We start from the raw sequence: 23,883 nt of genomic DNA, 5'->3' as shown, positions 1-23,883 counted from the left end.
TCGATTTACGGACAATAGCGCCTCTCGACGGACTGTCGCAACCGTTGCGGTGGTTTTGGTGCTATCGCCAACTGTGGGGAGCGCGATGGTTCAGCCGCCTTGCAGTGACCGCCCGAGCGGTCTTCGGGCTGTGACGTCTGATGCGGGATGGCGGAGGACAGGGTGTTGGCACATGAGCCTGCGAGCAAGCGCTGCGGACCGAGGACAGGATTCTCCCGAGGGGGTCCAGATGGAAGTCGAGAAAGAGCCTGGAAAGGAAGGGGGACTAGGTTTTGCGGGTGGGTATCTGGGACTAAAGCAGGTTGAGGAATGCACAGCGCGGCGGCCGTGACGGCAGTCTGGTGGCGCTGAGTGGCCTGCAGCAAGAGCTAAGAAAGAAGCGTGCCGAGGACAGGGAAGAGGCCGGCAGGGTTGCCATCGAGGGCTTGAAAGAAAACAGTGCGGCGGCCCATTAGCCAGCATCCGTCTGCTCCCCGGCACGCCCAAGCCTCGCCTGTTCTGTCGTCGCCGAAATCAGCAACCTAGCGGCCTGTCTCGCGCCCAGTCGCCGTGACGCCTGCTGCACGACCGCTCCCGTGGCAGGCTCGCAGCAGCAGCGCAGCGTCATCCGCTCGCCCATTCGGCACGTCGACACCAGCTGCGTCGGGGCGCCGCGGGCGTGCCGGCTGTGGGTTTTTGGCCGGCTGCGTGCGACCAAGCAATGACGGAATGAGACTGGCCCAAGCGGATCCCGGACGCGAAAAGAAAGTCGCAATTAATCCACCTCGGAACGCGGCTGGCCTCGCCATAGCCAGCAATCTCGCGCGCAATCCCCCGACGGGAGCGCGCAGGTCTGCGCCAGGCGCTGCCATGATTCCGAGCCCGAGCAGCGCCCTCGTCAGAGGCGCGGGCGACAGCTCGTTCACTGCCAGCTTGGGGTCCGTCCACAGGCCCCCGCAAATCAGGGCTCGATGAGGGAAGGCCGTGCGTCGATCTTTGCTCCCCTGGGTGGGACCCGCTCCGGCGGTAAACCCACGTCCACGCCGCTAGTCGCGATACCAAACACGACACACACTCGCCAGCGCTGTCTACACCACACCTTCAGCCCGCCACTGCTGTCCTTTAGTCGCTAATCATGATTGCCGCTCGCCGACTGCCGCGCGCCTTGCCCCTTGCTGCCCCTCGCCGCCTGTTTCACGCCTCATCTCCGGCCTTCGTGCAGGTTGGTGATAAGATCCCCGATGTCGAGCTTCACGAGGGCTCGCCTGGCAACAAGGTGAAGATTGCAGACGAGCTGAAGAGTGGAAAGGGCTTGATCATTGGTAAACCCCACAATACTGGGTCCGACGAGACACGTCTTCTGACCACGACATGCAGGTGTACCCGCAGCCTTCTCCCCCGCGTGCAGCGAGAGCCATATTCCTGGCTATATTAATGCCAAGGAGCTCAAGGACGCTGGTCGTGTCTTCGTTGTCTCGGGTAGGCCTATTATTTTTTATTTTTACATATATCATGTGGAGCGTTTAGTTTGGATGTAAACTGGATCACCGCTAACTCAACGTCTTGCAGTCAACGATGCGTTCGTGTGAGTTGGGTAGAAGCAAATTTCTGCAAGCGTAACCATCTGACAGCAAATAGCATGAAGGCATGGGCCAAGAGCCTCGACCCATCTGGCTTAAGCGGAGTACGTCGCGAATATTCGCGGAAGAGACGATCGATATTGACAAAATCATCAGATCCGCTTCCTTGCTGACCCAGATCTTCGCTTCACCAAAGCGCTTGATCTGTCCTTCGACGGCGCTGCCATCTTCGGAGGCGACCGTTCCAAGAGATATGCTCTGGTCACCGAGAACGGCGCTGTGAAAGATGCACATGTCGAGTCTGATAACACTGGACTGAATGGTAGGTTGAGTGGTCATGAATTTTGAAGCGCCATTTCTCACATTGAAGCAGTCTCCAAGGCTGACAGCGTCCTCAAATCGCTCGCCAAGCAGTGAGCGTGTCTCTTAACACAGCATGGCAATTGTTCAATGAGCCAAGTGTGCGTACCTTCTGTACAATATTGAGCTTCGAGCGTTCGAAGTACCCCGCATGGAAAGGTCTGTTCATATCGCAGTCAGACCTCACCGAGACGACCCGTTAAGCTCGCGTTTGTGGGAATGTAGAAATGCAACAAAACTATCAGGGCCAAAGACTCCCTCGACCTAATACTTGGTGCTCTCAAGCTTTTTCATTGTGATGCTGATGGATTTGCCAACGTCTTCCTCCCTTTCTCCTCTTCCAGAACATCTAACAATCTGCGCGTAATCCTATCCCTCTCTGCGACGTCCACAGTACCATACGCCTCCCTAGCTTGCCTGAATACCTTACCTTCCCATCCATCTCCCACGTTAACATTCCCAGCATCGCTCCAACACCCCTGGACCGTCTCCCCAATGTTCTTAAAAAAGCCTTCCAAACCCGCAGGCCCACCGCCAGCATGGTAGCTCTTGAAAGGTCCCGCAACCGCCCACCTCGGACCCATTGAACTCTCAACAATCCCATCCAGCTCAGCCACAGACACGACGCCCGCGTCAACAAGATGAATCGCTTCCCTCAGCAGCGCAAAAGCCAGACGGTTTGCTACAAATCCCGTAGTCTCCTGATGGATATGGATGGGCACGCGGTTGCGCGCTCGCCAGAAGTCCTGCGTGCGTTGGATCACCTCTTCGGACGTCGAGGGGGACGGTACGAGCTCGAGGAGCGGCATTATGTGCGGGGGATTGTACGGGTGGACCACGAGGAGGCGCGTCTTGTTTTGCATTCTTTGTGCTTGCTGGGAGGCGGGGATACCGCTTGTGCTGCTCCAGAGGAGGGCATCCTTTTTGGCGTGTTTTTCTACTTCGGCCCATAGGTCTTGCTTTATTTGGAGATTTTCGGGTCCGGATTCTTGGATGATGTGCGCGTTGGAGACGGCGTCTGGGAGAGTAGTTGCGATTTGGAGATCGGTTATGGAGGGTGGGGAAGAGTTTTTAGGATAGAAATTTTGTAGGTTGTCGCGGATGTATTGCTCTGCATTAGGACGGGTGTCGTATATCGTCAGGTGGGATGACGCTGGGAGGTGGGAGAGATGGAAGGCGGCAAAGGAGAGGCCGATGGTGCCAGCTCCTATCAAAGTGATTCTTAGCTCTTTTTCCGGTTCCATCATCCCTTGCGTATATATCTAGATTATGTCCGGGCGATGATGCGCAGTACGCAAACCAATCGAGGAGGTTAAGAGGATGCGTTGATCCCTTCCTCTTTCGGATAGCCCCCCCAACGCCAAAGCTCCCACGTCCACAGCTTTCCCCGCACCAAGCAGCCGACTCACGTATATCCGAGTCACTCGCGCTGTCCCCCGAGGCAAAGGGTGGCGCCAATTGCCGTAAGCTGAGCACAATGCAGGATCCTATTCTTTCTCCCTCAAGCTTTCCTGGCCATCGTGACCGCACATCTCCTCTCAACGTAGGACACATACTTGAAGCGTCAACGTCAAGATGGTCATCTTCAAATCGAGACAACCGCCTATTGACCGTACGATAGCTACATCACATCACAGGATGGATCTGACATGCAACAGTGCCTACAGAGCTCACAGATTGGGACTGGTCATTCGATTCAAAATATTCGCCAATAACCCGATTTCCACCTAATGAGCTCAATGGCTTCCAAAATGCCGTCACCAAGGAGCGAGTCAGCTGGCTGGACGTGAAGAAGTACTCTACATACATTGCAACTGCCTTGACTAAGCGATATGGCCTTCGTGAAGGAGAGACGATCTCGCTCTTCAGTCAAAACACCGTATGGTATCCTGTGGCTATGTTTGCTGGACTCAGAGTAGGAGCCAGGATATCCGGAGCAAGCCCTGCTTATAATGTTGAGGAAATGACGTTCGCACTTAAGACCGCCGATGCTAAGTTCCTTATGACTACCCCCGGGAGTATGGAAGTTGCTAGCAAGAGCGCGGAAGCAGCTGGCTTGCCGAAAAGCAACGTCTTCTTACTTGAGGGTGAACTACCAGGCTACACAACTGTGCAGGAATTGATTAGGATTGGCCAAGCGTATGGAGAACAGGGACAGACGCCAGCATTCAAATTGCCCCCTGGCAAGAAGAATAAGGATGTCTGCGGATTTCTTTCTTTCAGCTCGGGAACGACAGGCTTGCCTAAGGCTGTCATGATTTCGCACCAGAACGTCATTGCCCAATGTCTCCAGATCGAGCAGATCACGCCAAACACTCACAAGAAAATCATGGCCGTCCTGCCCTTGTTCCACATTACCGGCCTTGTACACCAGATGCACTTACCCATCCTACTCAACGCTGAAGTCATAATGCTCCCGCAATTCACAATGGAAGGGATGCTCAACACCATCGTGGAATACCAGCTCGGCGAGCTTCTCTTAGTACCGCCTATTCTGATTCGGCTGGTGCGCGATCCAATTGTCGACAAATACGACCTGTCTCACGTCACACGCTTTTCCTCTGGCGCTGCACCATTGAGCGAGGAGATCATCCAGCTCCTACAGAAGAAATTCCCAAACACCGGTTTCAAGCAAGGATACGGTATGACGGAGTCTTGTTCATGCATCACCGCACACCCTCCGGAGAAGTATGCGTACAAGTACGCGCATTCAGGCGGCGCGGTCTGTGCTTCAACCGAAGTCAAAATACTGAAGGAAGACGGGACGGAAGGTGATGTTGGTGAGGTGGGAGAGGTGTTAGCAAGAGGGCCGCAGATCGTGATGGGTTATCTCAATAACGAGAAGGCGACGAGAGATACCTTTGACGAAGACGGCTTCCTGCATACTGGAGATCAAGGCATGATCGATGAAGAGGGCATGATCCATATCACGGACCGCATCAAAGAGCTCATCAAGGTGAAAGGCATCGGTGTTGCACCGGCCGAACTTGAAGACCTACTCCTCGGCCACGACAAAGTCGAGGATGTCGCTGTCATGGGCATTCTAGACGACTACTCGGGTGAGTTGCCCAAGGCATACGTGAAGCTGAAAGACGGTGTGCAGGCGGATACGGCTGTAGGAATGGAGTTGATTGCTTTTGTGAAGGAGAAGAAGGTGAGACATAAGTGGGTGAAAGAGATTGAGTTTATACCTGAGGTACCGAAGAGTGCTAGTGGGAAGATTCTGAGGAGAGTTTTGAGGGACAAGGAGAAGAATGGGAAGGATAGAGGTGTTGTGGTTAAGGACGAGGCCAAGGCTAAGCTCTAGGGGAAGGAGACCGAGACGCTTTTCACCTACGCTCTGCAAATGCATCGAGATCTGCTTGGATATCCAACTATGGTTGTTCTTCACTTGCAATGGTTACACGCGCACGCATTCTAAAATACTTGATAGAGCCACTTGCAACTCGCAAGCGATCATGCAAGATCAAATTTGCGCTCGCCCTTGGACGCGATAACTTACTCCACGGTACAGCCTTCTCTGAGCGCGGCTTGCAGTACGACACAACGATTTTGGCAGCTCGCTCTTGCCAATCATTCCGGATGCGGCTGCCGATTCACACGCCAACAGCCCTAGCTGAGACCAAGCCAAGACTCAAGACCGCCTTTGCCGCCTCAACTTCATCGCTCCGCCCAGACAAAAACTGTCTTTCATTGGCACGGCTAACACCATCTTCAATCTCTGCCTGCGTGCTTCTTGGCCGGGAGTCGCATTTCTCCCCAGAGCTTGGCTTCCGCCGCCCTTTCTTGGTCGCCAAGGACGAGCCAACCCTCCGCCGAGATGATACTTTCATGGCAGTGCTCCACCATGACGTTGATGCGTGAGACTTGTCGAAGAGGAGGATGAAAAGTGGTGCCTGGGGGAGGACCTCACGGTGCAATGTTACATATGCCAATACATGGGGATGGGATGGGGTCTTAGCATAGGAATCAGGCACCCCGTGGACAAGAGTTCGAAGACCCATGGGGAAGTGGACATATAAAGAGTCCCCATATTTTCCACGCGTTCGGAGCAGACAGCACGTTCTGTGACCTGATTTTGCGTTTCGACCTTTTATCGGTGACCTCACACCATGCCGCCTCAGAAACCAGATATCGAGGCTACAGACCCCGATCTTTCAGGCAACAGCAGCAAGCGTTCTTTGAAAGATGCACAGTTCACCGAAGATGCTCACACGCGACGTGCTTCCGTCGCTAGCGCGACCCGCAAGGCGTCCGTTGCTGCAAAGCTTCGCAACCCCCTTGCTGGGATGACCGAGCAGGAAGTGTTACGCGACGTCGATGCTTGGGTCGAAGAGAAAGGACTTGCGGAGTATCGAGACGAGTTTCAGAAGGGTGCGCTCATTGCAAGGACCGGGCAGCGCGATGATGGGTTTGAATACGTGAGTCAATTGAGCGAGGAAGAGAAAGGCTTGCTACGACATGAGATTACGCATCGATGGGATCATCCGTTCATGCTGTACTTCTTAGTCGTGTTGTGCGCTGGTTCTGCTATCGTTCAAGGTATGGATCAGACAGCTGTGAACGGTGCGCAGGTATGTGCTTCCACATCTCCTGACTCGAAGGATCCGGTTCTCTAACCATTTACAAAGCTCTACTACTTTGACGAGTTCAACATCACGAACGAATGGCAACAAGGTCTCCTCAATGGGGCGCCCTACCTCTGTTCTGCGCTGATCGGCTGCTGGACCAACGCACCGCTGAACAAATTGTTCGGTCGTCGTGGCACCATCTTCATTTCTTGCTTCATCTCGTTTGCAACCGGATTCTGGATGGCGGCGGCCGACAGCTGGTACAATCTTCTCATCGCACGCTTTGCTTTAGGATTCGCTGTTGGCGCTAAGTCCTCCACCACTCCTGTGTATGCTGCAGAGAGTGCCCCGAAGACTATTCGAGGTGCTCTCACCATGATGTGGCAAATGTGGACGGCCTTCGGAATCATGCTCGGTTTCGTCGTAAGCGTAGCATTCGAGAACGTCGACTTCATGGGAGAGTACAGCCAATGGCGATGGATGCTTGCATCGACGAGTATCCCGCCTTTCTTGGTCATGGTCCAGGTTTATCTATGTCCCGAGTCTCCGCGATGGTGAGCAATGGTAGCCATAAAACTACGACTAGGAGCTAACGCTGTGTAGGTATATGGAGAAGGGCAAGTACGACAAAGCCTTCGATGCCCTATGCCGTCTACGAAAGCACAAGATTCAGGCAGCCCGCGATATGTACTACGCCCACAAGCTCCTCGAGGTTGAGCAGGCCGAGCGAGAGGGCAAGAGCTTATTCAAAGAGTTCTTCATGGTAAAGCGCAATCGTCGAGCTGCACAGTCATCCTTCTTCGTTATGTTCATGCAGCAGTTTTGTGGAGTGAATGTCATCGCCTACTACAGTATGTGTCGTCCGAGATACTTCCAGACGAAAGGCCTTACTGATCGGGTCCAGGTTCCACGATCTTCGAGCAAGCGGGATTTTCTCGCAGCAACGCTCTACTCGTGTCTTTTGGCACGGGCGTCACGAATTGGCTCTTCGCTATCCCAGCAATCTACACCATCGACACTTTCGGCCGCCGTAACCTGCTACTGACCACCTTCCCACTGATGGGTCTTTGTCTCCTCTGGTGTGGAATGTCTTTCTTCCTACCCCTCGACGCCGAAGGCGAACCCACCCAGGGTCGTCTGGCGAGTATCGCCGCCGCAATCTTCACATTCATGGCTGTCTACTCGCCCGGCGAAGGTCCTGTTCCATTTACATACAGTGCCGAAGCGTTCCCGCTGTATATCCGCGACATCGGCATGTCCTTCGCCACAGCGACATGCTGGGGCTTCAACTTCATCCTGTCGCTTACATGGCCGCCACTTGTGCGAGCGTTCACACCTCAAGGCGCATTCGGATGGTATGCTGCATGGAACTTCTTCGGCTGGGTGTACTGCTACTTCCTGTTGCCCGAGACGAAGAACCTCACACTTGAGGAATTGGACAGCGTGTTCAATGTAGGAAACAAAGAGTTTGCCAAGTACTACGCGGAGAAGCTGCCGTGGTACATGCAAAAGCACGTCTTGAGAAAAGATGTGCCGCCTATGGAGCCGCTGTACCAGTTTGACGATGAGACGCCTGGTATGTTCGAGGAGAGGATGAAGGCTTGATGCAGTTGCCTGAGAATGCAGAGTGAAGTATTCTGGCGGTGGAGGATGGGTTTGAATTTCAGAACGCGTTGTCTCGACTCAGCTTCTCGATACAATACATATACCCCTTTGTATCTTGAAACACCATAGTTCACTGGTATAGTTCATAGTCTAGAAGCTGAATCAGATCAGACTATCCTTTCTTTGTGTCTCTCCCCTTAATCTTGACCTTCGACTGCATACCATCTACCGGCTTGCATGTGACGAGATACGTCTATAGATGTTAGCACTACGAGCACGCCTGGGGCTATTGACCGGATCACTTACAGAGAACATGGTAGACTTCGTCTTGTAGTAGCCCTTCTCGTCGAGCTGAGGCAACCCCTTCTCATCCAGATCCAGTTCACCTTGGCCGACCTTGACAAACTCAAAGCGTCTAGCCACAGCAGCCAGAATGATGCGCACCTCCAGGTTTGCCAGCTCAGACCCAGTGCATCTCCTCGGACCACGCTCGTAAGGTCTGAACGCGCTATCCGGGATCTTGGCACCCGCTTCGCCGAGCCATCTCTCAGGCATAAAGTCATCTCTAGTCTCTCCGAAGATCTTGGGGTGTCGCTGGATGACGTATGCGCGCGGAGTAACACACAGGCCATCGATAACTAATCGTTGTCCGTCAGGAAGCGTGATGCTGCTTCCGGATCCCTTTGGCGTCATGCGCGCTGTGGTACCCGGTGGATGCAGACGCAAAGCTTCTTTGATTACGGCATCTGTGTAAGGCAGGCGTGCGAGAAGCTTTCCTGCGTCGGGACCTCTGAGCTGTTCAACGACAGATGTAGGGCTCGCGTCCAGCCCGAACACTTCATCAAGCTCATCCTTGAGGTCCTTCGCGGAAGCTGGGCGTCTGTGTAGTTCGTAGAAACACCACTGTAGTAAAATACTTGTTGTGTCGTGTCCAGCGAACAGGAAGCCACGGAGCGTGTCGCTGGTTTGCTGCAGGATCTCGGGCGTGAGCTTGTCGATGCCGTGAAGACTGAGTGTGGCCACACTCCTGTCCGTAGTATCCGCGCCAGCGAGTAGCGCCTTGTGCTGTTTCTTGATCTCTTCCTTCAGAATGCCGTCGAGCTTTTTGTCGAGGCGTCTGATCTCGAACTCGTTCTTGGTAAAGTATTCCTTCCACCAGACTGCTCCGAACGGACGCTTGTTGAAGACCTGCGACAATGCTCGGTATGTCAGCAGGACGTCACTCTGCTTTCCCTCGATCTGGGCGTTTAGATCCATGTTGAAAGTTACGATGCCGATGATGTCGAAGACGAGGTTGGTAGTGTATTCTTCCAGACGGATCTCTTCGCCGGTTTTGGCCTTCTCCTCCATGAGCTCGATAAACGTTTCCGTCTTGTCTAGAATAGCGCCAACAAGGCTGAGGAGGTGAGTCGGAGCCATACCGGGCAGGATCCTCTTTCTCAAGGCCTTCCATTCGTCGCCATCTGTCGTGACAAGAGATCTAGCACCGACCAAAGGAGCTAGACCTTGGATACTAGGATGTTTGGGCATACTGGTTGAGAACTGCTTCGATGCTTTAGTGACCTGCTCGGCGATGTCGTTGTCGAAGATGAGCAGAAGCAAGAACTTCTCCACAGGACGCATATCAACAAGAAGCACGGGAGGGAAGTCCATTTTGATACATTGCTCATAAAGCATTTCATCTGCAAAGTTATGTCAGTCATTGCTCGCATCTTCTGTTGTTGACCTACCGAAAGCGCGTCGCACGTCACCCGCCACCGCAATCTGCTCGAGCCATGCCCAATGCCCTCTCTGCGGATCAGCCGTTGCTGGCTGCGGTATATGCGAGTATCTGCTTATGTCGATGCCATCGGATTTTGTCCTTCCGAAAAAGTAGTAAATCAAACTAATCGGTATAGAGGCAAGGAAAAGAAGCCTCCAGTCTAGAAAACTGCTTGAAAAGTCAAGATTCTGCGACTTGAAAATCTCGAGGATCGCCATGTTCGCAATTAGGGAGGATGCTGTGGCCTGCAAGTGTCGCGCACGCAGCTTGAGGGGAAGACGTGCATCGTGTCAGCTGGCAACGGCCACTTTTTAGGTTCTCGTTACAAATTTGCTGTCACCTTCTCCAAGTGGGATACGGGCGCTCACTGCCTTATTTGGATCTGCACACATGTGCAGTGACGAGGGTGAAGAGCGCTCGGAGACACATCGGAGACGCCATGATGATCTGATAAGATGCATCAGATTAGATTTGCTTCATGTGATTCGTGTGGCCAAGATCGTGAAGAGAGCCAACTAGACGTGATTCGATGGGTGAGGCAGCAGGTAAAGTTTTTGCGCTTGGCAGCACGGCGGAGTAGCTGGAAAGAGCGTAGTTATTGGGCCCTCTCCCGTTCAATTGTGGGCTGTTCCCGTTTTCACCCCACCATCATCATCGAATAGCGTCAGCACGCAAGAGATCATTAGTGGGCCGGAACGGGATAGAACGTTAATTGAGCATCGATCCATGGACACAACTGCGCAGGACCTTGCAGTCGTCTCCAACAGCAGGTGTGCTTGTGTTCTTGCGAGGCTGAGTACGATTTCTCAATCTGTAAGGCTGCCACAAAGACCGAAACTTGCATGTGGAAATCGTACATTACTGAGCTTTCGGCTCACCTGCCTTGACAGTTGATGAAGATCGCTCTATCGGTGCCTGGGGAATCGAGACAGCGCAAGCGAGGGAAAGCGATTGGACTCTGCGTATGGTGAGTGCAGCAAGGCTGTTCTTGGGCTAATCCTCTTTGTCAACTATCTTGTGAAGACGAATTACAAGACAGAACATGGCCTCTCATTCAACCTCGCAGCCGAATGGAAATACAAGGAACGTTTTCCAATATTTATGAAGATCTCCCTCTTTAGCTAAACTTTGTCGGCACACTTGATTAACTGATTAGATTTTCTCTTCATATACATCCTTCAATGGCTTCGATTCAACATTACCTTAGCGACTCGCAGATAGTCTGGGAGAGCTTTGGCTTTGCCGCCTGCGAAGATTAGGCTGTCTGAGACAATGATTCAAAAAGCATGCGCTACATCAGCGACCACTTTGCACTGAAGAGTCGCATATCAGTTTGCTAGCGAAAGGCTCCACCAAACAGACGGCAAAATCTCCTGGTGGTTTGCAAAAAGCACAGAACATTAATGACACAGAACGTCGACTTGATAGTATTGATCAAGGAACACTTCCAAAATCAAGTCTCACATCTGATCACGAACTTGCCCAGACCTACCTTCGAACGCGATATACGGGGATTAGAGAGATAGATAGCTCGAAATTATGCGAGACATACTGGCTTTGCAATTACCTTCAGTGCATCCATTAGACACGTCGAACAGATGAAGTTGGGCTCAGCTTCTCAAACAAGCACTCCAGGATATAGATGTATTTGGCGACAGTATAGCTAAAACAATAATTGGTCGTAATAACCATCATCCACAAGGTGTGTATACCCAAGTCATATTATAAAGACCCATCTTTATCTCCATCTGATCTAGTCTATATAGGAGAAAATCACGACCTCGAATGACGGAGTTTTCTTCAGATAAAAAAAGCTGTTTTGTGTATGCGAATAGCCGTTACGAGGAATAAGTATAAAAGGATTGTCTCAGGTTCGGACCCACTCGCCCCTGGACTTCGATTACCTTGACAAGAGCGTGGAACTCAAGTGATACTCTGAATACAGATGATAGCCATCTATACGTGGAGGATCCAAAATCTAGCACAATACACTGTTTGCAGATTCTGGAAGAGGACCACCATGAGATAATCCAGACACCGATCAGGCTTTGTCCTACTTGCACAACAGACATCGAATCATTCAGCCGATGTAATCGTGAACACTGCGAAAATAAATCTACTACAGAGCAGAACCCCAAAAAGGTGTGAAGCATATGTGTCACGGGGGGTCTAACTATCTACGACAGTCTGATTACTTTGGGTCCGCATACCATTCCTCTAGAAGCAACCAAAAACGGAACAAGCTAGGATGCATGCAGCCAATAATTTCCCCTCCGAGTCGCAAAAACTTCTTCATAGCCGCGATTGCCTGTAGACGCTTGCCTCCGTCCTTGAACGATCTTGCGAGCTTTCCTATGCTGACCAGAACTTTTACGTCAAGGACACCGTAAGCCCTGGCGTATTCTACAATCACTCGGCTCTGATACTGGTAGACTTGCTTCCAATTTCCAGTAGACCGGTGCGATAGCGCCGCAGCGCCACGAAAGCTGGTCAAACCTGAGCCGTCTGGGGATGCTTTATGGTCTGCTCTCAATGTTTGCAACTCCAGCTGGTCTGCGCTTTCCCAGTATCCCTGCATCCACAATGCGAGAGTCAAATCGAAGAGTCCCATCAAAGTCTCCGGATGATCTGGTCCAAGGATCTTTAGACGCAGCTCTGTAACTTCTTCCAGTAGGATTTGTGCCCGCGGAAAACGTCCCAGCTTGATGCGCGTTCTTCCAACGTTGTTCATGGCATTCAAGGTATGAATGTTTTCGGATCCGAAATTTCTACGCTTCACCTCCATCAGGTGCACCTCCAGCTCCTCCGCCTCCTGTAGGCGCCCTTCGTTGTGATACGTCAACGCTAGATAACTCTTGCTTGCTGTAGCATGGAGAGAGTCTGCTCCAAATATCTGCTCAAGCTTTTGACCGGTCGGGATCAACAGTTGCTGGGCTTCTTTCCAATTCCCCCTCTTCCACAACACGATCGCAAGATCGTCCGTATGCATCAAGGTGATGTAATGATCACTCCCGTGATTTCTCGAATCCCATGCTACGACACTTCTGTAGAGTTCTTCGGCTTGTTCAAGCTGCCCCATCTGGAGGTAAGTTTTTGCCACATTGGCAACACTTGCCATGGTCTCTGGATCATTTGGACCAAGCAGTCGAGTTCTCAGATGCATAACTCGCAAGTCTAGCGCATGTGCCTTGTTGGGCTGATCATTAATCGAGTACATTGTCGCTAGATTAGCCATGCTGTTCAACGTTTCTTTGTGCTCAGGGCCACGAGTTCTTATTCGCGTCTGCATCACTTCCTCGAGCGTTTTCTCGGCTTCCTCCATTTGACCTCTCCGTGACAACACCAAGCTGAACAGTTCTGTGCAGGCCAGCGTATAGTTATGCGTATCGCCAAGCCATCTGGTGAACGTATTTCTCGCTTTGATAGACATGACTTCTACATCAGAAGTGATTCCGTCTTCTCTAGCGAACCTCCCCGCAAGGAACAAGAGTTTAGCCCATTTGATTTGCAAATCCTTGGTCTTTGGCTCGTGTTTTAATGCTGCTTTGACATGTGGGAAACACATTCGACATCTGGACCAATTTTCGAAATCGGGTTTGGGAAAGCCTTCATAAAGATTCGTGATGAATTGGCACTTCCACTGTTCGAGCTGGTTCTGCGTCGTGAGCCAGTCTCGCGTCGCCAACTGCACGAGGGCGTGCATATCAAACACGTCAGGCTGGGTCGAGTACGAAACGAAAGAATAGCTCCGCAACATCGTAATGTCACCCCCAAAAAACTCAGAAATGCTGTCATCGGAGCTATCGGAGTCTTCATCGTTCTGCCTATTAGCCTCTCTACCAGAATTAGTCGGTCCTCCGTTACTGCCACTTGGTGGTCCTCGAAGAAGCGTTTCCGGAATGCCCTCACGGTCAAAGAAGCTCATGAGGCACAACAAGTCGGCGGCCGATGATCTGGTTTCCAATATGTGCTCGAATGAAATCTGCCATGTTACAAGGATAGAATGGCTGGCTTCATGATCCCTTCGCAATTGGTCTGGTTCGGTGTGCTTCAGTAGCCACGTCTTGTTCTTATCGCTTTTATAGAACTTCTCAAGATATCTCTGAACCGAACATCGTGGACCTTGGTTCCTGATGTACGCCCCAGCCTGCACAAGAGCAAGTGGCATAAAATCTAGCGCAGCAGCAAGCTCAGGAACACCGTCCCCATGTCCTTCGAGTCGGATTTTCTTCCTAAGAAGAACTTCTGCATCTGTATCGACCATGGGATTGATTTCCACGACTTTATCATGGTCGGTTAGCTGTAGAGCGACGTTCTTGGACCGGCTTGTTATGAGGACTGAGCCGTGCTTCTTTGGAGGCACGTAGCTTCCAAGGGAAGGAGAAGCTCCGTTGCTTGTCGCTGGCACGAATACGGATGCGTTGTCTACGTTGTCCAGGACAATCAACCAGTTTCCGTTCTGTTCGTCGCAAAGCCAGTTATACACAGCCTTTGTCATATCCGCTTTGGGGTCTTCGCATCCAGGCAGCTTGACCTGTTCCGCAATTTCTCGATAGCTTTGGGCAAGACGTGCTGTATTGCTACAGTGCACCCAGAAAATCCACGTGTCTCGCGATTCCTCTTGGGTACGGTAACAGTGCTCGATCGCTAGCTGCGACTTTCCTACTCCCCCTAATCCGACCAATGCGATGCATGACGCTGGCACGGCGCATCTTTTGCGGATGCTCTGGAAAAGTGTCCCGCGCTCGACGAAATCTTTATCTTGATAGAAGGGAATGTGCATGCAGGGTCGACGACGCGAAACCGAACGCTCTATGAATGGAATCTTAGCAGGCTACGAGTCGGCGGGCACGGTCATAGCTTAGCCTACCTGATGGTCCATAGTGATGAGTGTGGAACTGGCCGCCGTTGATTATCGCTGTCTGAAGGCCTTGAACATTTCCCCCCATATTGATCGATTCCCCGTTACTTGCCATTAATGTAGTCACTGATTTGAAATTTCGTTGTGATAGAATTGGATCAGGCTGGAGGCTGTGCGGGGTGTCGACCCAAAGCCTGGCACTCAGCCTCGCCGAGGCGAATGCCACCACATATTCCACTCAGGCCCGTCTCATCTGCTCACATCTATATCGCTAGAAGAGTTCTCTGTTCAGTCGGTTGTACATTACCCCTCATCACATAATGGATCCTCTTAGCATTACCGCTGCGATAGCAAGCCTTGCTGTCCCTGCCATACAGTGTGCATCCCATCTCTCAGCCGAAATCAGCAGCCTGGTAAAAGCGCCACAGATCGTCCAGAGCCTCAAAGACGATGTCTCATCTACCGAAGCAGTCCTCATATCGCTCCAAGGAATACAAGATTCAGAATGGGAGGCCCTGGGACCAATCGTGGCTGATCAGTCTAAAGTGGCCATCAAGAATTGCGAGAAAGCATGCGAGGGTTTTCGGGTCAACCTGCAGAGTTGGACAAAGCATTCGAAGGAGGGGCAGCTGTCGGTGCACGATAGATTGAATATAGGTGTCCTTAAAAAGGGACAACTAAAGGCCATGGCGGGGCAACTCCAAAGCTACAATCTAGCTTTCACGTCAGCCGTCGGCGTGGCGAATTTGTACGTCCGTAGCATACCGAAACAGCAGAGATGTAACGGTGAGTACTAATTGTTACAGATACAGTTCGATCCGCCACTCGTACGTCACCGAGGACATCAGGCGCAAGATCTCGACCAGCGGGGTTGAAGTCTCAAGCGCTCTTGGATCGGCTAAGACGCAACTCGCAGGTGTTGAAAGAGAAATGGGACGAATACGACTTGAAGATACGGCGGATGACGCAGATAACAGAGAAGATACAAAGAACACGATCAGACAGTTGCAGGAAGAACGTGCGGCTCTTCAGTGCTCGCGCAAGATGTTAGAGGAGTTGCAGCAGAAAGCTCGAGAGGACGCGGTGATGCAAGCTGCAAACCAAAACCAGGGTCGGCTACACAATATTACGCTCGGAGGTACTGTCTATGGACAGCAGAATGCAATCGTTAATGGCGGCACCTGGACGCAGAACTTCGGATACAAGCCAACATGAATATATCAACTCCTCGGTAGGCTCTTCACATAACCTTTTGTCTCAATGTGATCCAAGTGCGTAAATCGCACTTTAGTGACGACTCCCTTTCGGTGGGATACAATACTTATGCGTGGAGTTTGCCGAAGGAACACCGCTCGATATAGAGACTCGTGAGGCCAAATTCGCGAGTCAAAGTCAACCACGCTGGACACCTGATGACATTCACATCGTGTTAGGTAATTTCGAAAAGACGGAAGACACACCGAGGAGCCACGGTGGACGCCATGCGACAGATAAACTCGGCAAATACATGCTTGCTATTTCGACTTACGACAGCCTATCACTATACTACATGCCTCATGGAAAATTATACTTCCAACTGAGGAGTCCCCTCACCATTCCCAGTCTCCCCGATCAAGAGTTACCTCCTTAAAGGACAATGTAGAGTCCTGTCCTGCTATAGCTCTTCAGTTGTATAGGTATTATATCAACCTATATCTCTACCCCTTCTAATCTGCTTTCTCACGCGCCAATGATCTACCAGTATCTTTCTGACGCCCCATCTCTAGTGTTCTAGACGTATTACCGAACTACCTAGCTCAAAGTAGTCCTCTTTTTCTACAATTCCCTCTTGCGCTACACCGAGCGGCCATAGTTCCACATAGCCATCTTTCCCACCAATACTCCAACCTCTCGCTTCATTCCAGCCTTCCAATAACGATGTAGCCCTCCACCGCTCTCACCTTGAGCACCTTATCCCAGTTCTGACAAACTTTCAGGCCCCAAGACCTGAGCATGTTCTTCCTCTTCGCCGACTACGACCACTTGGTCAATGGTAACTTCCCGAATATCCAGTGTCGAGGTGAAAAGTGCACACTCTCGCACAGAGTAGTTAATGTGTATTCATATTCATGGTATTATCATTCGCTAATATTGCTCATTTTCAGATATACAACCAGAAATCAAGGGGGAATAGAACATAAACACACGAACAGATCAGCACCTCCTATCCGCTCTTCACTAGCATTAGTCCCTATTAATGACCCTCAAACTCCTCCTCGGATTCAACAACACACCCCGCGTCCCCCCAGAACGCAGGCTCCTGCCCATCCAGCAAATCGTCCGTCGAGCTCAAAACACTCGTCCTCCTCCCCAGCGCATCCACACCGCCGGCCCCTGCAACGCCAGCTGCACCCGTGTAGGAAGTGCCCGTCCTCTCGTTGCTCGTCCGTATCGCGCTCGCCGTCCCGCTCCCGCTCGTACCCAGCCCATCGCGCTGCGCCCTCTCCGTAGAGTTCTTGCCCGAGGAGGCTATCGCGCTGCCGAGGAACGCAGCACCCGCACCACCACCCATAGCGCCGTTCTTCTCCGCGTTCGACCGCGCGGTCACCATCGCAGCGTGTTCTTTCCAGATGGCGACCTGCTTGCGGTAGATCCACGCGCAGAAGGCAAAGTACGCGGCGACGAAGAAGAAGACGCCTGCGAGGACGCCGCCGACGATGGCGCCGATCTTGTTGGCTTTGTTGGCGCTGCTGTTGTCGTTGCCTGAGCTGACTGTCTGTGTGATGATGGCGCCGTTGGGACCCGTCACGGTGTACGTCTGCGGCGTGCCGGACTTGTAGGGGCCGTCGGTGGGCGTCTGTACGGGCGCGGTAAGTGTCGCGCCGCCGGTTTCCTTGCCGCCGATGACTGATTGGACTTCTTTGGGGACGGAGTAGCCGTAACTGCCTTCAAGGCCGGCTTTGTGGTCGAAGCCACGCTGGTTGGCTTGTTGGCCTAGTGGGTTCCCTTCGTCGCCTTCGTTGCCGTTGTAGGCTTTGAGGGCTTTGTCGCCGGTGAGGGCGGTGAATTGGTCGCTCCAGCCGAGACTCGACATGTTGAATGCATAGATGCCGGGGGTGTCGCAGCCGAGTTCTGGATCGGTGTAGCCGCCTAAGACAATCATCTGAGAGTCCCAGACGTGGCAAGAGTGGCCGGCGCGGGCGGGAGGGGAAGACGACTTGGACGTGTCGGGGTCGACTTCGATCCAGGTGAAGGAGGGGACGGAGAGGATCCACATGTCGTCGTATTGCTCTTGATTACCTGCAGGTTGCAGACTCTGTCCGCCGTACATGTAGACATTGTACGAAGAGCCACTTTTTAGTGTCAGCAGAGGCAAGAAGAAACAACCGGGAGACCTACTCAGCAGCCGCTGCGACCACAGCGCAAGGATTCACGCGGTACTTGGGCGTCTTTCCGGCGGTGTTTTGCTTGTACCAGGTCGAATTGGCGATGTCGTAGACGTCAATGACGTTCATTTGGGCCTGTTTGCGATTAGCCCCGTGTTTGATGGACTACTTGGCTATACATACGAAAGTGTCGTTGTCTCCGCCCGTGACGCCAATTAAGGTACCTTCCGCACCGAATCCGGGAATGTACACCAGGACACCATCAGCGCGCTCAGGGAAGGATCCAGAACTTTGGAGACCACCCTCGGTAATGTTACGATAGACGCCATCTTCGCCAGCCGTTTTGCCATCTTTCAGATCGTCGACAGCGTTGTTGGAATATCCAGGGAACGTAAACTCGAGGAGCGACTTGAGATAGATCCTTCCAACCTGGTTGCTCCAGTCTTTTGTCGTGAGGTAGTCTTCATGTCCGCCAAAGTACCACCCACGCCCCAAAACTGCCACACTGAAGCCTGAGCCTTCAGCTGCTCTTTGGATCGACTGTCCAGCGTCCTCAGCATTGTCTCCGGCAGAACTCTTTGGGTCCTTGTGCTCTACCCATTCCTTGCTGCTAATCTTGTATTCCCAGAGCGAATTTGCTGTTGGCGACTCTACAGGCTCTTCGGAGAACTCGCCGCCGTAAAGGTAGAGGGACGAGAGCGAATTCCACAGGTATCCGAGTGACACGGCTGGTGGGCCTGACGGTTGCGACAGGCTCGTGAGCGAAGGACCGGCAACTTGCCATGATTTTGTTAAATCGAGAGAAAGGAAATCGTTGGCTATGTTGATGTTAGTTATGCGACTAGAGCCGGCGCATTCGCAAGAATAACTTACTCCATGTATCGCTCTTCTGTTGCGAATCGTTGCTAGTTCGAAACCCGTACATGTAGAGCGTTCCGTTGACAACGGCGGCTAAACGGGTCAGCTTGGTTCGTCGGGCGGCATAATGACTGGAACCTACATTGACCGGCCCAACGCTTGCACACGTCTGTGCTTGAGTCCCTCCTGTCCAATCGCGAAACGGTGGGTTCGATCGAAGTCTGTGGTATGACACCTGCTCTAACTCCCTGTGGCGACATTGAACACATCTGAAGGATGGGCAGCATCAAAGCAAGAAGAACCGTCAACATGCCCAACCGGTAGACCTTTTGTGACATGGCGTTCTGTTGAGGCTGTATCCGAGGGATTGTATCGTCTTCGTCCGAGTCGGTATCTGTTTCCCAACCGTCGTCGCTTTGCGCGATTGCGTCCTTGAGCTCAAAGATGCTGTCTTTACTTCGAAACCTCACCGCCCTGGCTGGCCTCAGATGTCTCTGCGTCGCGTGCTTGATGATGCTCGGCGCCGGGCTACGTTCACTCCGAACCTGCTCTTCATCCACCAATCCGACCTCCATAAATACCGACTTCCGGCGCGTGGGCGCCTCGAAGGCGGATTGAGGGGGGTGTTGAGTCCATTGCTTAGTGGAAGAGTCGCGCGACGCGACAGTCGGTCGCCAGAAGTTAAGAGGGTCGAACGCCCTCGTATAAATGACGTTGGGTTGAAAACCAGCTTGCGGAGTCAAGTACCGAATTGAGGTGGATTATTTAACGGGCTGCATATAAGAACAGGGGCGTGGCAAACTGCTGCACTGCACCCACGAAATGTAAAACAATAGCGGATATGCGCTGTAAACAGACACTAGCGAAGGCTGAGCAGATGCAGCATTGACATCGCTATAGGGAACTGACAGCAGCTGAGCGGCAATAGCGAATGTGTGACTTGGAGGGACGACGAGAACACGTTCTGGACGTGCCGTTGGCGCATGGATGCTTCGCACGACGACCCATCAGGATCCATCCTGTTGGCGTCCCTGTCCCTGGTGGTGAGCCGTGCGAGGCAAGTTGATGGTGGGACGTCATGAGACAGCTCTTCTTGGAAGTGATCACTCAATCGCGATGTAGGCGGCTGGCAAAGCAGGGGTTGCATTGGCTGTGAGCGCTTGGGCCCCGGACTTTGCGCGGATGACACTAGCCAAGCAATTAAAGGAAGGCGGGCGTCAAGGCCAGCAATCCAGGAACGACTTGTTGGAAGCTCCATAGGTAATACCGGCAGAATCTGCATTCCCCATGTGTCGCGCGGCCCGTGTCCCTGGAATGCCACCCTTTCACAAACTTCAGGCACAACATGTCGTGCTCCGCGGCCTTCTGACAGCTCACGCGATATCGATAACCCGGCCTCGCGCGCCTTACCCAACACAGTACACACTCGATAGTCCAAGCGTCGTACCCGGAATCGGTGCTCGAACAATGGCTACACAGTCGTCGCCGTTGCCGACTTCTATTCTTACCGCATGGCTGCATTTCTTTCAACGGGCGGCGAGACTCGCACACTTCATGGCGGTGCAGTGGCGCACCAAGTGGCCTTCGCCCTTCACATCGCACATCGCCATCTCATCTCGGATGTATGCGTGTCCGACAACGGTGAGGAGTCGCTTCGTAGCCGAGTGACTGTACTCGCTCAGCATTGGATCGGTCCAAATGCCGACCCTGGGCCCTATCACAGTAAGATGACAGGAAACGTCTCCCAGTTCGCGTGGACAATTGCCCGTTCCACACAGATGTGACAAATGGACATCAGGCTTGTAGTGGGGCCGCCTCCTTGCCACTGCATATGGTCGTCCATGGTGGTTCTCCATCTTCATCAAACTCTGCCCATTGAAAGAAGGAACAGCCTTCTTTGCCTGGCACGTAGGAGACGTGGCACATCCACATATATCTTCCCCGGTTCTCCTTTTGTCTTGTCACGCAACGAAGTACAGCGGGCACCCCACATTTGCACTTTGGTGTGTACTTGGGGTGCAACTCCTCCTTGTAGTATCGATATGTTATGTTGAGCCGTTTGTTCTTTGCAAGAGGATGCGGGTCGATGGCCTGAGCGGCAGCGATGGAATGCTTCCATTCTTCCTGCATCTCAGCATGCATGATCAGTAGAGAGTTGTGCGGCAGATGGATCGAGATTTGACCCTGTGCATCTGCAAGTGAACCGTCTTCTTTGCGATACTGGTCGTCCTCTGCATAGATCTTGCGAACGCGAAACTCACGAGCAACGCCGAGGCTCAGACTACCGATCACTGCTCGAGGTCCGAGATAAGTAAGCTGGTCAGAATGATAGCCCACACACTCTTTTGGTCCGTCGTAGCAGTTGACAAACGCAGTGTTAGCCTTCCATGCTTTTGGTGTCTGGTACTTAAGCTTCTTCCCTTCGGGATAAAAGTCACGTACGCGGCGTTGGATCTCTTGATTGACAGCTGTTTCAACCTGCGGACAGGCGCGAAGCATCTCGGGGGTGCTTTGACGCACGTCGTCGACCTTGCGTCCATCGTAGATGTACTCTGCCTTCTGCTCTTCCGCCTCGGCTAGGCTGTTGACGTAGAAGCAAAAAGTGTGTGGACTTTGGACGACTCTGTCGAACAACTTGAATTCGAGGTTACTGTAGGAAGGGGCTTCTTTGACCAGCTCCACGGTGAGTGCATCGGCTTGTACGGGTGGCAGGAAATTATGTATGATGGAGCATGGTGTGTGGGCCTCAATGTCTTCCGGAGCATACAGGTACAACGTCTTGCCCTTCTTCACGAGAGGCTTTTTGGCGGCACCTGACCAGGTCGGAGTCATGCGGTAAGACGACAGGGACGATTGATATCCAATGGTGGATGCGGTTCGTTTCTTTGGACTTGGGGTGGCCGAAAGAGCTTCCGAGGCTTCCTCCACATTGCCTTCGGAAGCAAGCAGAGCCTCCAAAAGGTTGCCCTCGTCGATGTTCGGGTGCAGGGATGCTAGTATCGCCAATTTGAAGTCGGTGGATTCTTCCTCTTGACGCTCCGCCACCGGTTCGACCTGCGGGACATGGCGAAGCCCGTCAACGCGCTTCCTCTTCCGCGACACAAAGGCATCCATGGTGGACGGGACGAGGCAGCAGCATGTCGGAACAGCGTGTGGTATAGAACGCGACGGAGGATTGACGCGCAAACGCCAAAGCACGTGCAGCTGAAGTGCAAGTGCGGGCATTGCTTGCATGTGGCCCCGCCGAGTGGGCCGAGACCTCGGAAGTGCGTCACCTGCGAGTGGTCACTTCTCCTTCAACAACAATGGGCACAGCCGCACCGGCAGCATCATGCTCGAGTTTCGTACGCAGGGCTTCAATGGCTACAGCGTGAAATACTCGCCCTTCTTCGACTCGCGCATCGCCGTCGCAGGCGCCGCCAACTTTGGGCTTGTGGGGAATGGCCGCCTCTACGTCTTGGGGCTCACAGCCAACGGTGTCGTTGCCGAGAAGTGGTTCGACACGCAAGACTCGCTCTTCGACACTACCTGGAGCGAAGCGCACGAGAACCAGCTGCTGACGGCAGGCGGCGACGGCTCGGTGAAGCTGTTCGACATCACGCTCGACCAATTCCCCGTTCAGTCGTGGCAAGAACATGCGCGCGAGGTCTTTGCCGTGCACTGGAACCTTGTAGCCAAGGACACGTTCCTGAGCAGCAGTTGGGATGGCACTATCAAGATATGGAATCCCAATGCGCCGGCCAGCATCGCGACCCTACCAACCCACACTTGCACCTACTCAGCCGCCTTCAGCCCGCACAGTCCGTCCATACTCAGCTGCGTCGGTTCAGACTCACACCTCCGCGTATTCGATCTGCGAACACCGGCCTCTGCATCCAACCACCTCACCATGAACATCCCCATTCATACCCCGCCGAAGCCCCGCATGGGGCGCCGCTGCCCCGCCAGGCATTCCTCCTGCCGAAGCCCTCACTCACGATTGGAACAAATACCGCGACACTGTAGTCGCTACCGCGGGCGTGGATCGCCTCGTGCGTACATTCGATATCCGCGCGCCTCAGGCGGGTCCCGTCGCGGTCCTACCAGGCCATGAGTACGCAGTAAGACGGGTGTCGTGGTCGCCGCATCTCTCAGATACCCTACTGAGTGCAAGCTACGACATGACGTGTCGCGTATGGACAGATGGCAGTGCCATGGGAATGAAGCAGGAGAACATGCTCGAGGATCCGATGGTGCACGGTGGCGGGCGCGAATTGGGCAGGATGGGACGCCACACCGAGTTTGCGACGGGCGTCGACTGGTGTCTCTTTGGCGCAGAGGGCTGGTGCGCAAGTACTGGATGGGATGAGCGTGTCCTTGTCTGGGACGCGCGGGCTCTTATGCAGTGACCCATGTGAAGGCATCACACCTATGGGGGATTTTTGCATTTACTGGCGTCGACATCAGAAGGTATCCCACGAAGTAACGATTCGAACATTTATGATTCACAGGCCGAGAGAGGATCTCGCACTAGGTATGGCTAACAATAACGAGCAAGTACTATATGTATTGTGTTACAGTTAGCCGCCCTGGAGCGGAACACTCTAAGATGCACTTGCATATAAGGCCTATCCAAAAAGATTTTGTTATTTCTCTATTTCGGTTTCGACTCCTCGAGCGTACCTTTTATCTTACAGTATCGGCAAAAGCGGTTTACAAGCGGCGATACGGCTTGTGTGGCCTCCGCCCATTTTCCAAAAACTGGTGTTTCTATTGCCTTTGAGCAGCTGCTTGCCATATACAACCACCACCCCGGCTAGCTCCGAAGCTCAGTCCCTATAAACTTTCTTGAAAACACTTTGCGCGACCACTGAATCAATCACAACCGTCGTCGAACACGTTTCGCAGAGCCTACTATACTTCGGCTTGGGGAGGCAACGTGGGCCAAATTAACCCAGGACCT

General features: G+C 52.9%; 10 protein-coding genes across 10 annotated transcripts; 5 read left to right on the top strand and 5 right to left on the bottom strand.

Moving 5' to 3' along the window:
* Positions 1-1,114: 1,114 nt before the first annotated feature.
* N0V89_011074 (uncharacterized protein) lies at positions 1,115-1,976 on the top strand (the record flags this gene model as incomplete). The annotated part of the gene is made up of 6 exons (XM_056219809.1): positions 1,115-1,301; positions 1,357-1,458; positions 1,549-1,564; positions 1,618-1,663; positions 1,716-1,881; positions 1,933-1,976. The coding sequence occupies 6 exons, from the start codon at positions 1,115-1,117 to the stop codon at positions 1,974-1,976; spliced, it is 561 nt and encodes a 186-aa protein (XP_056066936.1).
* Positions 1,977-2,209: 233 nt separating this feature from the next.
* On the bottom strand, positions 2,210-3,166 carry N0V89_011073 (uncharacterized protein; the record flags this gene model as incomplete). Its single annotated transcript, XM_056219808.1, has 1 exon — positions 2,210-3,166. The coding sequence occupies one exon, from the start codon at positions 3,164-3,166 to the stop codon at positions 2,210-2,212; it is 957 nt and encodes a 318-aa protein (XP_056066935.1).
* Positions 3,167-3,494: 328 nt separating this feature from the next.
* Positions 3,495-5,226, top strand: N0V89_011072 (uncharacterized protein; the record flags this gene model as incomplete). The annotated part of the gene is made up of 2 exons (XM_056219807.1): positions 3,495-3,531; positions 3,578-5,226. The coding sequence occupies 2 exons, from the start codon at positions 3,495-3,497 to the stop codon at positions 5,224-5,226; spliced, it is 1,686 nt and encodes a 561-aa protein (XP_056066934.1).
* Positions 5,227-6,031: 805 nt separating this feature from the next.
* On the top strand, positions 6,032-8,095 carry N0V89_011071 (uncharacterized protein; the record flags this gene model as incomplete). Its single annotated transcript, XM_056219806.1, has 4 exons — positions 6,032-6,493; positions 6,551-7,044; positions 7,094-7,341; positions 7,395-8,095. The coding sequence occupies 4 exons, from the start codon at positions 6,032-6,034 to the stop codon at positions 8,093-8,095; spliced, it is 1,905 nt and encodes a 634-aa protein (XP_056066933.1).
* Positions 8,096-8,267: 172 nt separating this feature from the next.
* Positions 8,268-10,075, bottom strand: N0V89_011070 (uncharacterized protein; the record flags this gene model as incomplete). The annotated part of the gene is made up of 3 exons (XM_056219805.1): positions 8,268-8,348; positions 8,402-9,777; positions 9,826-10,075. The coding sequence occupies 3 exons, from the start codon at positions 10,073-10,075 to the stop codon at positions 8,268-8,270; spliced, it is 1,707 nt and encodes a 568-aa protein (XP_056066932.1).
* Positions 10,076-12,048: 1,973 nt separating this feature from the next.
* N0V89_011069 (uncharacterized protein) lies at positions 12,049-14,569 on the bottom strand (the record flags this gene model as incomplete). Its single annotated transcript, XM_056219804.1, has 2 exons — positions 12,049-14,429; positions 14,563-14,569. 2 exons carry the CDS (start codon positions 14,567-14,569, stop codon positions 12,049-12,051), a joined length of 2,388 nt encoding a protein of 795 aa, XP_056066931.1.
* A 469-nt stretch (positions 14,570-15,038) lies between these two features.
* On the top strand, positions 15,039-15,933 carry N0V89_011068 (uncharacterized protein; the record flags this gene model as incomplete). Its single annotated transcript, XM_056219803.1, has 2 exons — positions 15,039-15,349; positions 15,525-15,933. 2 exons carry the CDS (start codon positions 15,039-15,041, stop codon positions 15,931-15,933), a joined length of 720 nt encoding a protein of 239 aa, XP_056066930.1.
* A 1,018-nt stretch (positions 15,934-16,951) lies between these two features.
* Positions 16,952-19,516, bottom strand: N0V89_011067 (uncharacterized protein; the record flags this gene model as incomplete). Its single annotated transcript, XM_056219802.1, has 5 exons — positions 16,952-18,050; positions 18,139-18,218; positions 18,267-18,901; positions 18,957-19,034; positions 19,084-19,516. The coding sequence occupies 5 exons, from the start codon at positions 19,514-19,516 to the stop codon at positions 16,952-16,954; spliced, it is 2,325 nt and encodes a 774-aa protein (XP_056066929.1).
* Positions 19,517-20,735: 1,219 nt separating this feature from the next.
* N0V89_011066 (uncharacterized protein) lies at positions 20,736-22,055 on the bottom strand (the record flags this gene model as incomplete). Its single annotated transcript, XM_056219801.1, has 1 exon — positions 20,736-22,055. The coding sequence occupies one exon, from the start codon at positions 22,053-22,055 to the stop codon at positions 20,736-20,738; it is 1,320 nt and encodes a 439-aa protein (XP_056066928.1).
* A 217-nt stretch (positions 22,056-22,272) lies between these two features.
* Positions 22,273-23,329, top strand: PEX7 (peroxisomal targeting signal 2 receptor; the record flags this gene model as incomplete). Its single annotated transcript, XM_056219800.1, has 2 exons — positions 22,273-22,741; positions 22,890-23,329. 2 exons carry the CDS (start codon positions 22,273-22,275, stop codon positions 23,327-23,329), a joined length of 909 nt encoding a protein of 302 aa, XP_056066927.1.
* Between the last annotated feature and the right edge of the window lie 554 nt (positions 23,330-23,883).

This window comes from Didymosphaeria variabile (assembly GCF_027946475.1).
Source record: "Didymosphaeria variabile strain IMI 356815 chromosome Unknown scaffold_8, whole genome shotgun sequence".
Lineage (NCBI taxonomy): Eukaryota > Fungi > Ascomycota > Dothideomycetes > Pleosporales > Didymosphaeriaceae > Didymosphaeria > Didymosphaeria variabile.
This window is presented reverse-complemented; position numbering and strand designations above follow the sequence as displayed.